A 14,314-nucleotide genomic window follows, 5' to 3' on the forward strand; every position below is an offset into this window, starting at 1 on the left:
AAAAGTTTCTTTTCCTGTGAGAATACGATGCCAAATACAGTCAATTGGTTGCTTAACCAAGTTGGCAGCTTATTGGCCCCTGTACAGGCCTACCCAAACGATATCTGGTCAAAAATAGGGCAGATATCTATGATTGGGCAGGTCTGAAAATCCTGTCCAGGGCCTCATTGGCTCGATGAGGTGGTCCTTGCCTTGATGGCCTGTTTCTCCATCATTGTGTTACGATATTGCCCACCTCAAGGTGGACTTATCGGGAAAGATCCGCCAACAATCGCTTTTCTAATGTGTTGCCAACTTAAAACACACAAAGCAGCATCTACAACACTTGTGATCTGCCTGGATCTTTTCATGGATACACCTGTGACACATCTAATACCCAAGAACCTCAATGTGGCTTGCAAGCAGAGTGCCATATTTTATTTTACCCATCTTGGCCACCTAACAAGTAGCTTTAAGCAGTTTGTAGACTGACCTAGTCAATGTAATCATTTTCAATACAATATTGAAAGAAAAAGATTTCTGTCTTACCAGCTCTCGTACACCATATTGCTTTTCAACTTTGATTTTCAAGCTCTTAAAACACTCTTCCATTCGATCATGAAAAGGCCGAAGGTCATCAGTAACTCGTTTTTCATGGATTCGTATTCCAGCCCCAAGCAAAGGTGTCTATATAAAGTATATAACTCAGTAGATTTATGTTTTGTTTTATGTACCTTATCTCACTCATGGGCTAACAGGAGTCATGTTCATTTGCTAATGGCGTATTGGCATAATAGAATGAGATCATTTATACAAATGGCTAAACTTCATGTACGCTTAATAACTAATATACGCTTAGACATTTCTTCAGTAGTTTAAATAATTACAACAACTTTTGCATGCCCTTTAATATACCTGACCCGTGCTTGCAAATGTAATACAATGATACATTCTTTAATTAAATGGCTGTAAACACTGTATGGAATAAACAGTTCGGCTTTAATATTGTAACGATAGTTACGGCTTGCAGCCTTTTATTAACCATTATTACTAATACATGTATATACAAAATTAAGCCCTTAGAATGTCCTTTGGCTAGATACTGGATGTAAACAGTAATAGAGAAGGCAGAGCCAAAGCTAACACCGAGGCAGCTGGTACCGAATGAGGATATGATCGTGGTACTAATAACAGTGTTAAAGATTTTTGGAATAGTAGAGGCATTCAAGCACAAAGTTGCAGCATTTCTGTCTTACAGAAGTCAGATCTAAATCAGTGCCGTCCAACTTATGGCATGTATTGGGCTGATTCATTCTTACAGAGGGTGTTTGAGGGCCAGGTTATATTAAAATGATCATGTTATACATTAAAGCTGATTGAGCCCTAAAACAGACTGGGAGACATACTGTAAAAATCCTCTGAGAGGCAACACTCAGCCTGGGGTGCTTGGTCTGACAATGGAATTACAGAGACAACGTAATTACTTTATTGGCTTCCAAAATATGAAATAAAATGCAAAAAAGGTTGCTAGGTTAATACCGATATCTACCGGAGTGTAAAAAAAGAGGTAAATTGTAGAAGACCATATCTACTCAATATATATGGTCCTTTGATTCTAATTAGTGAGCAAATCTGTCCTGTTTCACAGAGAAATTTGCAAAACTGATGAAAATTTCGTGAAACTGGAACAAATGTGCAAACTACGCATGGCAATTTTTCTTATGTGCAACAATTTTTTCTTGAGCACACATCTTTTTCTTAAGTGTGTGACTTTTTTCTCACTTCAATTACATTAAAGTCAATGGGCGTTTTCTCACAGTCAATTTTTGCTGCAGTTTTGTGAAAAAAATTGCCGAAATGCGGGATTTCACTGCGAATCCACGCCTGGTGAAAACATGCGCTCATTATTAATTTTATTTTGACTGCAGAAAGGGGTTCACTACAACTCTGTAGTCCATGTGCCTATAGCGCAGTGTGGGGTCCAGAACAGTGGGGCTTATTATTATAGTAAGATGTGGAGAACATTTTTTTTTGCCTTTCTTTATTCATGGAAGTATAGAAACCTTTTGATATCACAGAGCAGTGGTGTTGCGAGTAGTGCTAAGAGAAATTTTCCCCTGTAGCATGGACTCGTCATGAGAAAAACACACTGAAAAAAAGCATGTGAAGAAAAGCCCACTGACCAATTCATTTTGCGTGAAAAATACACCACCAAAGAAAAACATCCATTGACTTCAATAAACTGGTGTGGAAAATAGAGCAGTAAATGGGCAGGGAAAAATGCTTCCACCGTGCGCGCAGCGATTTTAAACTCCTTCCAATCCTAATCCAATGCTAATTAGGATTAGGATTCGGTTCGGGATTCGGCCGAATCCTGCTGGGTGGGTTCAGAAGTTTGGCCAAACCCAAAAAAAGTGGGTTCGGTGTATCCCTAATAGGGGCAAAATAGATAGATTTGTTCATCTTGCGTTTCAGGTTCCATGTTGGATGCCAGCGAGGGCACCATCTGCAAGGAGTTTGTATGTTCTCCCTGTGCTTGGGTGGTTTGCTCTGTTTAACTGTGAGACGTCACTGCTGGTAAAAAGCTTGGTATTTTCTAAAGAGATTTTTTTTTTGTGTAACTCATCCTCATTAACTTCAGCCAAAACAAACAAAAACGTATGTGATTTCTGTAGGAGGCTTATATGTATGACTTTTTTTTTGTTGGAAAAATATAAACCTTACTATCTATGTTGAAAGGCAGAGAATTCATTCAAGGAAAACTATTCAGCGCAGTAAAACCATCAATAATTACTCTACCTGCCAAGCAATAAGATCCTTTAGTCTGTTCAGCTTTTCGTTGTCTTCTGGGTGCTCTTGAATATATTCATCTGTGAAGAAAGCCTATGATTGTGCGGAAAAAGAAATTTCCAAAATGAAATCGGTTTTAAAAAAAAATAGTTTCTTGATCTCAGTTTTTATCTGGGCAAATTGAAAGTTACAGAGGTTTACTGCTGTTTCTGCAAATAAATGGGCAGTTTGCAGCTGAAATGAAGGTGCATATTTATATTTGGAAAGGTGTCTAAAAACTGGAATCAACCACTCATGTAAAATGATAAATATTTACAAAGTGTAGCTGTGTACAATTCTGGCATGAAATGATAATTTAACTCCATTATTCTATAATTGCTTTTTTCAGATTTACAAAAGTATAGAGCAACTGAATGAGCAATTTCCCAGTAGACTGTGAGGCATGACTAATAACAAGGAATACCCTGCATTCTATAAATATTTTCTTTGATACCTTTTCATATTTTGCAAATCCTCCCATTACAGCAGGGTCAACGATCCCATTCAGGCACATTGATAATGGGTTGATTGGCAGATTTTCATCACTTTGGTACTGATTGATGAGCATCAGTATTTTTTCATTGGTTGCAGACATTGTTTCAATAGCGTTCTCTAGAGGGCTGATAGTTGCCTGTGATATAAGTACAACATATTTCATAATAAAGGAATATTGCATATATTATTAGCATTTTTTTAAGGTTATGTATTAAAGGCCCTAACCAGGGGCAGAAACACATAGCATGAAATCAGTAGATAGAACTTACAGGTCACTTGTTTAAAAGCAAACATCTTATTAGTTAATATGGGTTACTTCTTCTGGGCAAAATTAGTGCCTTTTATTACATATGGGTAGTAATGGGCAATATAATTTGGCAGGCATGGATTCGTGGCAAATTTTGGCATTACGACATTGGCGGATTGTTTCACGAAACAGGCATAAAAATGTGCTGTGTGACACAAAAATTGTCGCCCGCATCAAAAAAAATTGTTGTGCGTTGATTTTTTTATGTGACGTGCATGACAATTTTTTTTTTGACGCAAGACATTTTCTCCACTTTGAGAATTTGGCAAAAAAATTGTCATGGGTCGTTTTGGTTTTTTTTTATGTGCGGGACATTTTTTTGCTGTACGCATCCAAAAATTGTTGGACGCAAGACATTTTCTCCACTTCGCAAATTTTTTGCCTGTTTCACGAATCTTTTAAAAGGGACAGATACGCTCATCACTACATATGGGGGTTTATTTTTAAACAAAAATTTGACATGGGCATTTGTATTCCATGTGCCACAAAGTTTTTTTTTGCATTCCATGGGCACCGCAGAAGTTATCTCATAAATCTGTGTTCTGCATTTATTCATACTTCTTTGGGTTCACTGGGGACTTCTTCATTAACATTTTCATCCCTGGGTCATGGACACAAAAAAAATCCACTGCACGCTAAATGCAAGCTACAAATTCCTGTGTGTAAGGCCCTATACAATAATGGTACATTTGGTACGTACATGTGACATCGATGTAACTTCAAACCAGCGCAATATTCCTGGTAATCTGTAGGCTGTGAAAAAGGTTGTTCTCTCAATCCACATCGACTGTTAATAAATAGCAAAAAAATAAATAAATATTGAACAATATAAAAAAGTGTAATTTTGACATTCTAAGATTAAAATACAGCCGTAAAAAATAGATCTAAAGCTACTTTTCACACTTGAAAAATTGGTAAATTAACAAGAAAAATACTGAAAGCTAAATATATATAAAACTGGGGTGTCACTTTTTTTTCAACTTCAAACTAAGGTCATTTTCACTACTGATTAAGCAATTGTTTTCCACTGTAACCAAGTGGCAAATGAAAGCTGGTTTTAGTAACTTAGGGGGGCTTATTTAGTCAAATGATATCTGTGTAACTTTCGCATTTTGTCATACTTTGATTAACCTCCAGTATTAAAAACCACAAATGTTATCTTATTTTTTTTAAAAAAAATCAGAAATAAAAAACTGTTAGAACAAAATCAGAAGGATTCGTAAATCAAATTCGTAATTTTGCATTATTTTTGATGTGTCGTTGACTAAATAGTTATACTTGTTAATTCCATAGTTAAAAACTGAAAAGTGAAATCTTAACTAGGACATCTCCCATTGACGTATGTTTTACATTTGTGTTTTTCAAGGTTTTATTTTTCTCTTAATAAATATTAAAAATTCTCCTATTTTTTTAATCATTATTAAATTGTATTATTTTTAAAGTGAAAACCTGAATTATGGAAGAAAAATACAAAGGTTGATAGATCTGCCCCAATATGTACTACAGGTACAGGAGTCTATGGGATAAGTCTTCTCCCATAGCTTCCATTTTAATCAAATAATTAGATTTTGTAAGAATGATTCCCTTTTTCCCTGTAATAATAAACAAAATACCTTGATCCCAACTAAGATTGAATTACACACAATTTTGCCATTATTCAAATGCTTGTTTTATTGTTTCTATTGAAAAGGTTGGTGACTGTCGCTGAGTATTCCAATTCTCTACATCTTTCTGCATTTCCCTGCTAATAAATGGTAAAGCCATTTCTAAGGACATAAATACAGTTTGTATTTCAGTTGGTGGTAGGTTCCCTGTTCATTTATAAACAACTGCAAAAAATATATCAAATCTATGCAATTTAAGCAAAATGTTAGTAGGACTAGAAATAAACGCAAACCATATTATGTCCTAGCATCTCTGTGATTGCTTTTATGCTCAGTCTTCGAGTCTCAAGTCTTCATGGATCACTCCTAAACATGTCTATGCTTACTGATTTGACCTTGGCCTGCCTATTCACCAGTCTGCTGCCTGCTACCTTAGGAGACCCTTGCCTGTTTCTTAACAATTTTCTTGCTTATCCCTCGACTATGATTTCTGTTAATTGACTTCACTTTAGCCTGTTGTGACTACATTAGGAATCCTTCATGGAGATTCATAAAATTAACACAAGGTGCCAAGCCGTCCTCATAGTTGGACTATAACCTGTATGTAAGAATGGTTGTTCCTCTACATGTCTTTCTCCGTTTCCTGCTTCTAGAAAGGTTTTATCATCTATATATTGATTCACATAAGAAAATATATCTTCCCCATTTTTTATTGCCATCAGTAGGTTCTTTGTTTAATAATATATGGATACTAGATGTTTCTACTACATTATTAAATAAATAGTGGGAAACAGATGAAGCATAACTGTAATTTCCAGCTGCACTGTTTTGACCGTGTAAAAGATTAGTGGGCATTCTTTCATTACAGAATGTCACTGTTGCATGGCACTGATAATTTCTGCTGGAATGATTAAATTAAGATATACATGCACACCTGCTTACCCATTACAAAACATGCACATTATTTTGTTTTATCATTCTCCACTTATCAGAAAGTGCAGCTGTCATAAAGCACTCATGTAAGGTTTTATTCATATTTTTGTCCTGTAACAACAATAACATTACTCACTGGATGCCTCGGTAACACAATAAAACCTTACTGCAGCTTTTTGCTTCTCTGTAATAAATTCTGCTTGGAAATTCTAATTCTTGCAACAACAAATGTGGAGTATTATACTGGCAGAGGAAATAAGAAATACATTTCACATGACAAAGTAAATAATAAAATATCTGTAAGGTCACTAGCCTACTTATATATAACACAGCTGTCAGATGTTGCAGCGGTTACAGACAGTTATAACTAACACTGATAGAAAATGTGCATGAAGAAAAAGCAGAATATTGCACTGAAAAACATGATCTAATCAAATTTAATATGGAAAAAAATATTATTAACATTTTTATTAATGTAAAAATAGAGATCTGCAAAAAGATTTGCAAATAATCAACACTAAACAGGAAATATTTTCCTGCAATCATGTCTTTTTGGAGGAATATTTATAATAATCAGCTTTATTGAATGTTGGAGATAAATTTCATATTACTCCTATGGTATCTAGGTAGATTTTAGGTATGGGACCTATTATCCTGAACGGCCAGGAGTAATTAAACCCAATAGGATTTTTTTGCCTCTGATAAGGATTAATTATATCTTAGTTGTGATCAAGTACAAGGTATTGTTTTATTATTACAGAGAAAAGGGAATCATTTAACCATTAAATAAACCCAATAGGGCTGTTCTGCCCCCAATAAGGGGTAATTATATCTTAGTTGGGATCAAGTACAAGGTACTGTTTTATTATTACAGAGAAAACGGGAATCATTTAACTATTAAATAAACCCAACAGGAGTGTTCTGCCCCAATAAGAATTAATTATAGCTTAGTTGGGATCAAGTACAGGTACTGTTTTATTATTACAGAGAAAAGGGAAATCATTTTTAATTGAATTGCAATTGAATTACATGATTACAATGGAGTCTATGGGAGGTGGCCTTTCTGTAATTTGGAGCTTTCTGGATAACAGGTTTCAAGATAGCAGATCCCATACCAGTAGCATCCAAAAATCTCCCAAAATTTTGGCTGTGGAAAAAATTGTGATCCAAAACACACTTTTACCATACATTTATGTATAAACTATTATTAAGTGAAAACTCAAAATCACGTCCATTGTTTTAATCTTAATTAATAAAGCATATAAACAAGGGGAGCATCTGGATTAATGACTGAAATTAATTAACCAACTGGAGTGTTACAAAAACTGTGGATCTAACAATAGTGTGCACAGTCAAACAGAAATTTCTTAGAAGTAGGTTAGGCATTTTCTTCTGCTTAAATAAGCCCCTGCACCAGGAAATGAAGCTTGTGAAGTGATGGGAGAAAACAAATTCTATAGACGCGTGGATGTACAATCGTATCTAAAAGCTAAATTAAAGATGCAGAGTAGTTTTGGTCTCCAGTGCTCCAAAGGGATATTACTGCAATACAGAAAGTCTAAAGAAGAGCAACTAAGTATAAAGGATATTAAATGCCTCAGTTATGAGAAATGGTTGATCAAGTTGAGATTATATGATAATACGTTAACTATGTATACATGCAGCATATGGGGGGGATTGTGCAATAAACTCTTCTGGTTTATTTACCAGTAGATCCTTACAGTGAATGTGAGAGCATCTATTCAGATTAGAAGAAAGAGTGAAACATTATTAAAAAAGTTGGCTCTTTCACTCTACTGCACATGTGTCAGCCCCGGGATTTAGAAGAAAGAAGGAGTGATTACTATGAAGAACCCCAAGCTGGGGCAGTTTTTTCTAACAGGAGCATAACTTTTGGCACCCCCAAGTCGTTGTGATGTTTACTCTCCTTTAAGATGCAAAAGGGCTTGTTTTGTTTTTGCAGTTGTACTGGCATAAATATTATCTAGTTTTCTAGGTCCAATCGCTCCTATAAATTCAGAAAGCAATTTCTTTCCACTCTGATTCAAATTGGAGAGATTTAAAAACAGTTGCGCTGTATATATTTATATCAGGGATCCCCAACCTTTCTTACTCTTGAACCACAGTCAAATGTAAAAAGAGTTGGAGAGGAACACAAGCATCATAAAAGTTCATGGAGGTGCCAAATAAGGGCTGTGATTGGCTATTAGGCAGCCTCTATGCACACTATCAGCTTACAGGGGCTGTATTTGGTAGGAAATCTTGTATTTATTCAACCAAAAGGCAGGAATTCAAAAATAACTACTTGGTTTGGGGGCACTGAGAGCAACATCCAAGGGGTTGGTGAGCAACATGTTGCCCCCGCGCCACTGGTTGGGGATCACTGATTTATTGTATAAAGAAATTTGTAATATATCCTTATAGAGTAGATCTTATTAGTGTGGGAATCCAAAGCTTGACAGTCAACTTTAAGAACTAAAGTTTGCTTCTGAATTAACTACATATCTCCATTTATCTTCTACTGTAGGGGAATATTGTACTGAATTTAAGAGGTGCATGATGACCCATTTTTGGGAACTTCCATGCATGATATACATCATCCGGTAGCTCTGTAGTGCTGGCACTCTCAACATCAGAACTGCTACTCTTTAATGTTTGACAGCATTACTTGTAGCTAATTATTGGCTTCAGATCTAGGTGAAAATTAATGCCTCACCTTTTCAAAAGAGACATTGTCCTCCCTAGTTAGTAGCTTCTTTATTATTGCACTTCTCCCTCCTGCTCCAAAATCATGTGGATGGTAGCACATCCTGCACTCCTGGTGTAATTCTCCCTGATGAGAACTCCCTGATGTTGAGCACATCATTCAATAATGCAAACTTTTAAAAAGGAGTCTTAGCACTCACAGTTAGTTCAATGGTGTATGTTATGGTTTCTAGCAAATTAAATAGCATACATGGTTTCACCAATTGTAGATTCTAAGACTCCTTTTTTTCAAACATTTCTCCTGCTGCCAAAACATGGTTCCTCTGGGTCCTGCTGACTTCTCTGTAGCCTCTAGGCCAGTGATCCCCAACCAATAGCTTTGAGCAACATGTTGCTCCCCAACCCCTTGGATGTTCCATCCAGTGGCTTCAAAGCAGGTGCATATTTTTGATTTCCTGGTTTGAAGGCAAGTTTTGGTTGCATAAAAACCCTGTGTAATGCCAAACAGAGCCTTCTGTAAGCTGTCAGTCCACATAATGGCTACCAAATAGCCAATCATAGCTCTTATTTGGCACCACTGGAACTTTGTTTCCATTTGAATATGGCTTACCTGTGTAAAAGGTTGGAGACCCCTGGTGTAGACCTTCCTGGCAAAATGGGTTTGTTAAGGCTAGGTGCCATAGTCACTTTAATCTCTCCTCTGTTTCTTGATAAAAACACATCAAGGATGCCTAGGAAGAACTGTGGATCACTGCCTCCATATATTTCATACACACTAATCTCTCCCTTTCCCTATGAAACAAGCTATATTTCACTCCATTTTCCCCTAGCACGCAGTGATGAGAGAGTGAATAGAGAAGGCTTCTAGAACAGAACCTGGAAAGGTGTTTGTTTTGTGCAAATAAGGCATCTGATCTGGAATACTTATATTGTGTCTTCTCTGTAGGTGACTGGGACTAGTTCCTAAGGGAGGCATGGATTTTGTTTGGATTTAACTGGAGACTGTCACCTAAGCTGCATTTTTGTAATACAGTGTTGTCTGTCCCTCGAATCCCACGCACAATATATTTGTTATATTTATTTAGTGTATACAGGAGCAAGGGCCAACACCATGGGGCCCATTTACTTACTCACGGGCCGAATGCGTCCGATTGCGTTTTTTTCGTAATGATCAGTATTTTGCGTTTTTTTCGGAAAATTATCGCGACTTTTTCGTTACCAATACGATTTTTGCGGAAAAACGCGAGTTTTTCGTAGCCATTCTGAAAGTTGCGCTTTTTTCGTAGCGTTAAATCTTAAAAGGCGCGACGTTTTGCGCAAGTTTTAACACTACTAAAAAATCGCAACTTTTTGCGCAAGTTTTAACGCTACGAAAAAAGCGCAACTTTTCGCGCAAGTTTTAACGCTACGAAAAAAGCGCAACTTTCGGAATGGCTACGAAAAACTCGCGTTTTTTCGCGCAAATCGTATTGGTAACGAAAAAGTCGCGATAATTTCCGAAAAGTCGTAAAGGCGCCGAAAAGATCGCAAAAAATACGAAAAAGTCGCAAAATGTTCGTTTTCCAATCGGAATTTTTCCAATTCGGATTCGAATTCGTGGGTTAGTAAATCAGCCCCCATGTGTTAGATCCCACCATTCCAGCTTCTGTCAGGTGATCACGGTGGTGTCTAATAAAAAGGCATTCATTTGGAAATTTTCACCTTGTTAAAGCAAGTTGCTGGAAAGACTTTTCCCTATAGAAATGTCTAAAGAAATACAATAAATGCTTCCAAGCACATTTTTATAGGTATTCCCTTAAACTAAGAACAGTTGTGTGAATTAAATGAAGGTCCTCAAGGAGCGTACTTTGGCAGGTCTGAGGTATGCCTTCTCAATGGGAAGGCAAAATAAATTAAAAAAACTATAAATCAATAGCTATTTTTGATCATTTTACCATTTTCTTATACAGGTATAGGATACGTTATCTGGAAACCTGTTATGCAGAATGCTCCGAATTATGGGAAGGCCATCTCCCATAGAGTCCAATTTAAGCAAATAATTCTTTATAATTTTTAAAAAGGATTTCCTTTTTCTCTGTAATAATAAAACAGTACCTTGTACTTGATGGTAACTAAGCTGCATATATCCATATTGGGGGCAAAACAATCTTATTGGGTTTATTTTATGTTTAAATGATTTTTAATTATGTAAAGACCCCTTATCTGGAAAACCCCAGGTCCCAAGCATTCTGGATAATAGATCCCATACCTGTATAAGGCTGCTATGAGTTTGTGGTGCTTTTTTGGAATTATCATGATACTTACAGCAAACTCATTTTCAGGATCGATCGACCCCTTCCTTACGGGCTTGGAATAGTGAAATCTTTGCACATAATTTGACTTGTAAAAACTAAAAGGAATAAGATGACAATCACATAAAGCAAACAGTACAATCCCAAGTACTATATCACATTCTTGTCATTCTAGTAATACATTCACATGTACTGACATCTATAAATCTGATTTGCGACTGCATTCATATTTTAACAGGCCAACCTTGACAAGTAATGCAATAGATTTAGTATTATACAACAGATTTAGCATTATACTATAAATATGTGTATTAATACATGAACAGTGTCTCTAAAAGACTCTGGAGCCATAAAACCAATTATTAAATATATTTTACTCACTCCCTCTATTTGTTTACTTTATAGCACATCCAAAATCTTGGTAATTAGGGTCAATATATTCATGATAAAGCCTAATCCTAACCCTTTGTTACCAGTGCTAAATCTACTATCAGAAAATACAGGGTCAGATTGGTCAGATGAGACACCAGGAGAAAACCCTAGTCCTCATAGTCCCTGCCAACCCAGGCCCACTTCATACCATGTAACAACCCCCTATGGATTTGTTTGGATTCACCTGCTAGATTCCGGCTTTAAATTAGCTTTAATGTACATGGGAGAGGATGTGAAAATAACTGAAAATCATCCACAACACAAAAATATTTCCTTTGTGCATGTTGGATAGAACTTTTTTTTTAACTCTTTATTTATATTTTTTAACAGGTTAAACAAATTATCGCAATTCTATAGAAGTAAAAAGTAAGAAGAGAGAAGGGTACAGAAAGAAAAGAAAGGGGAAAGGAAAAAGGAAAATAAAAAGAACAAAAGCTACATAAATAAAATATCAAATATTTGAATTTAAATTTAGGTCCGGGGGTCAATTTCTGCTTTATCTAGAGGGGGCTTGTTGAAGAGCTCCAGTTAAGTTAGGCTCACATATTTGAATCTGGTTAGATGAATAGAACTTTTAAAGCCGACAAATGTAATTAGTGACCTGTCCATGAGTGGAAAAAAGATTTTGCGTCAGTGCACAGTGTATATGTCATTAATGTTTCCCCAATAATAGCTGAAATGTAAAGTAAAGGGTAGTGTACGGTACGTAAGTACTTTTGCATTACATATTTATAAGCCGTTCTGCAGATATTAAAAGCATATATTCCTATGACAGGTATGGTTCACCAACATGACCTGATATGTTCTAGCAGTTAGATCACGAGGCGTATAATAGAGCTGCACTGGGAACGCTGCTGCCAGCGGGGCATGGGACTGACTGGACACAACCTAGAAAAATCTGTTTTACAACTACAGAGGTTTGAAACCCAGATGTAAAATCAATAAAAGCAAATGCAACTCTAAGCAACTTTTATATTAATGGAGATTTTTAAAGATTGAATGTTATTTTTAAATGTAATTGCTACTGAAAGTAGAATCTCTGTCTCTTGCTGCACAGCTCTGCATTACATAACTGACTACGTGACTTCCATTAATACACTAGCAGTAATCTGTTTTTCTCCAGCCAAGACTCCTATTCGCGCAATACCTTACACCCTGTCTGTGATTCTTTCTTTACAGATTTCTTAATGGCAGAATCAGGTACAACTGATAACTGTCTTGGTAGGCACATTGTATGTATACACAGCACAATTGTAACACATTGTATGTATACATAGCACAATTGTAACACATCGTATGTATAAACAGCACAATTGTAACACATTGTATGGACACACAGCAGAATACAAGAATATGCAGCAGACCTGCTGGAACTGCCTGACCTGCTGAAATATAGTACTGATTAGCATTTTTTTTTATATTACAGGTATGGGGTCCCTTATTCAGAAATCTGTTATCCAGAAAGCTCTGAATTACGGGAAGTTCATCTTCTATAGACTACATTTTAATAAAATAATTTGAACTTTTACAAAAAATTAAAATTTTCTCTGTAATAATAAAACAGTACATTGTACTTGATCCCAAATAAGATATTATTAATCCATATTGGTGGCAAAACAATCCTATTGGGTTTAATAGATGTTTAATTGATTTTTTAGTAGACTTAAGAAAAGTAGATGTGAATTACAGAAAGACCCCTTATCCAGAAAACCTCCAGGTGCCAATTATCTGGATAACTGATCCTATACCTAGTATAGGTATTAGTAACATTTGCTTTCTTCATCATTGTTGCCATAAGGCAGGGATCCCCAACCTTTTATACCCGTGAGTGACATCCAAATGGAAAAAGTGTTGGGGAGCAACACAAGCATGGAGAAAGTTCCTGGGGGTGCAAATAAGAGTTATAATTGGCTATTTGGTAGCCCCTATATGGACTGGCACCCTATAGAAGGCTCTGCTTGGCTTTACACTGGGTTTTATGCACACAAAACTTTCCTCCAAGCCAGGAAATCAAAAAATAAGCCCCTGCTTTGAGGCCACTGGGAGCAACATCCAAGGGGTCGGGGAGCAACATGTTGCTCACGGACCACTGGTTGGGGATCCCTGCCCTAAGGATTGCAACTGAGACATTACTCAAATAAAACAAACTTGAATGAGGAGGTGGGAATTTTATATGCTTAAATTCTGTCTTCTTGGAGCAAAAATGAGCACAGTTCAAAGTTTTCTAATGCACCCTATACCAATAAACGAAACTCATGGTACCACCATGGCAATCGGATATATATATATATATATATATATATATATATATATATATATATATATATGTGTGTGTGTGTGTGTGCTCTGAAATCAATCCACCTTTTTTCTGGTAAAAGGATTCTTGTAAACAGGTACTTTGTAACTCCAACTACTGTCTACTAAAAAATCTTTTAAATATTGAATAAACCCAATAGGCTTGTTTTGCCTCCGATAAGGAATAATTATATCTTAGTTGGGATCAAGTTCAAGGTACTGTTTTATTATTACAGAGAAAAAGGAAATAATTTTTAATAATGTGAATGATTTGATTACAATGGAGTCTATGGGGCCCATTTACTTACTCACGAACGGGCCGAATGCGTCCGATTGCGTTTTTTTCGTAATGATTGGTATTTTGCGATTTTTTCGGAAAGTTATCGCGACTTTTTCGTTACCAATACGATTTTTGCGGAAAAACGCGAGTTTTTCGTAGCCAT

General features: G+C 36.2%; 1 protein-coding gene across 1 annotated transcript in view; it reads right to left on the minus strand.

The window, feature by feature from the left end:
- Positions 1-14,314, minus strand: part of dock2 (dedicator of cytokinesis 2) — a 350,017-nt gene that overhangs the window by 21,524 nt on the left and 314,179 nt on the right. Inside the window, exons 43-47 of the mRNA XM_031898788.1 lie at positions 11,158-11,242; positions 4,311-4,397; positions 3,263-3,439; positions 2,779-2,862; positions 529-666 (exon numbers count right to left, since the gene is read on the minus strand). Coding sequence (XP_031754648.1) covers positions 529-666; positions 2,779-2,862; positions 3,263-3,439; positions 4,311-4,397; positions 11,158-11,242 — 571 coding nt within the window. The remainder of the gene's footprint in view (positions 1-528; positions 667-2,778; positions 2,863-3,262; positions 3,440-4,310; positions 4,398-11,157; positions 11,243-14,314) is intronic.

Source organism: Xenopus tropicalis, chromosome 3 (genome assembly GCF_000004195.4).
Source record: "Xenopus tropicalis strain Nigerian chromosome 3, UCB_Xtro_10.0, whole genome shotgun sequence".
NCBI classification, from domain to species: Eukaryota; Metazoa; Chordata; class Amphibia; order Anura; family Pipidae; genus Xenopus; species Xenopus tropicalis.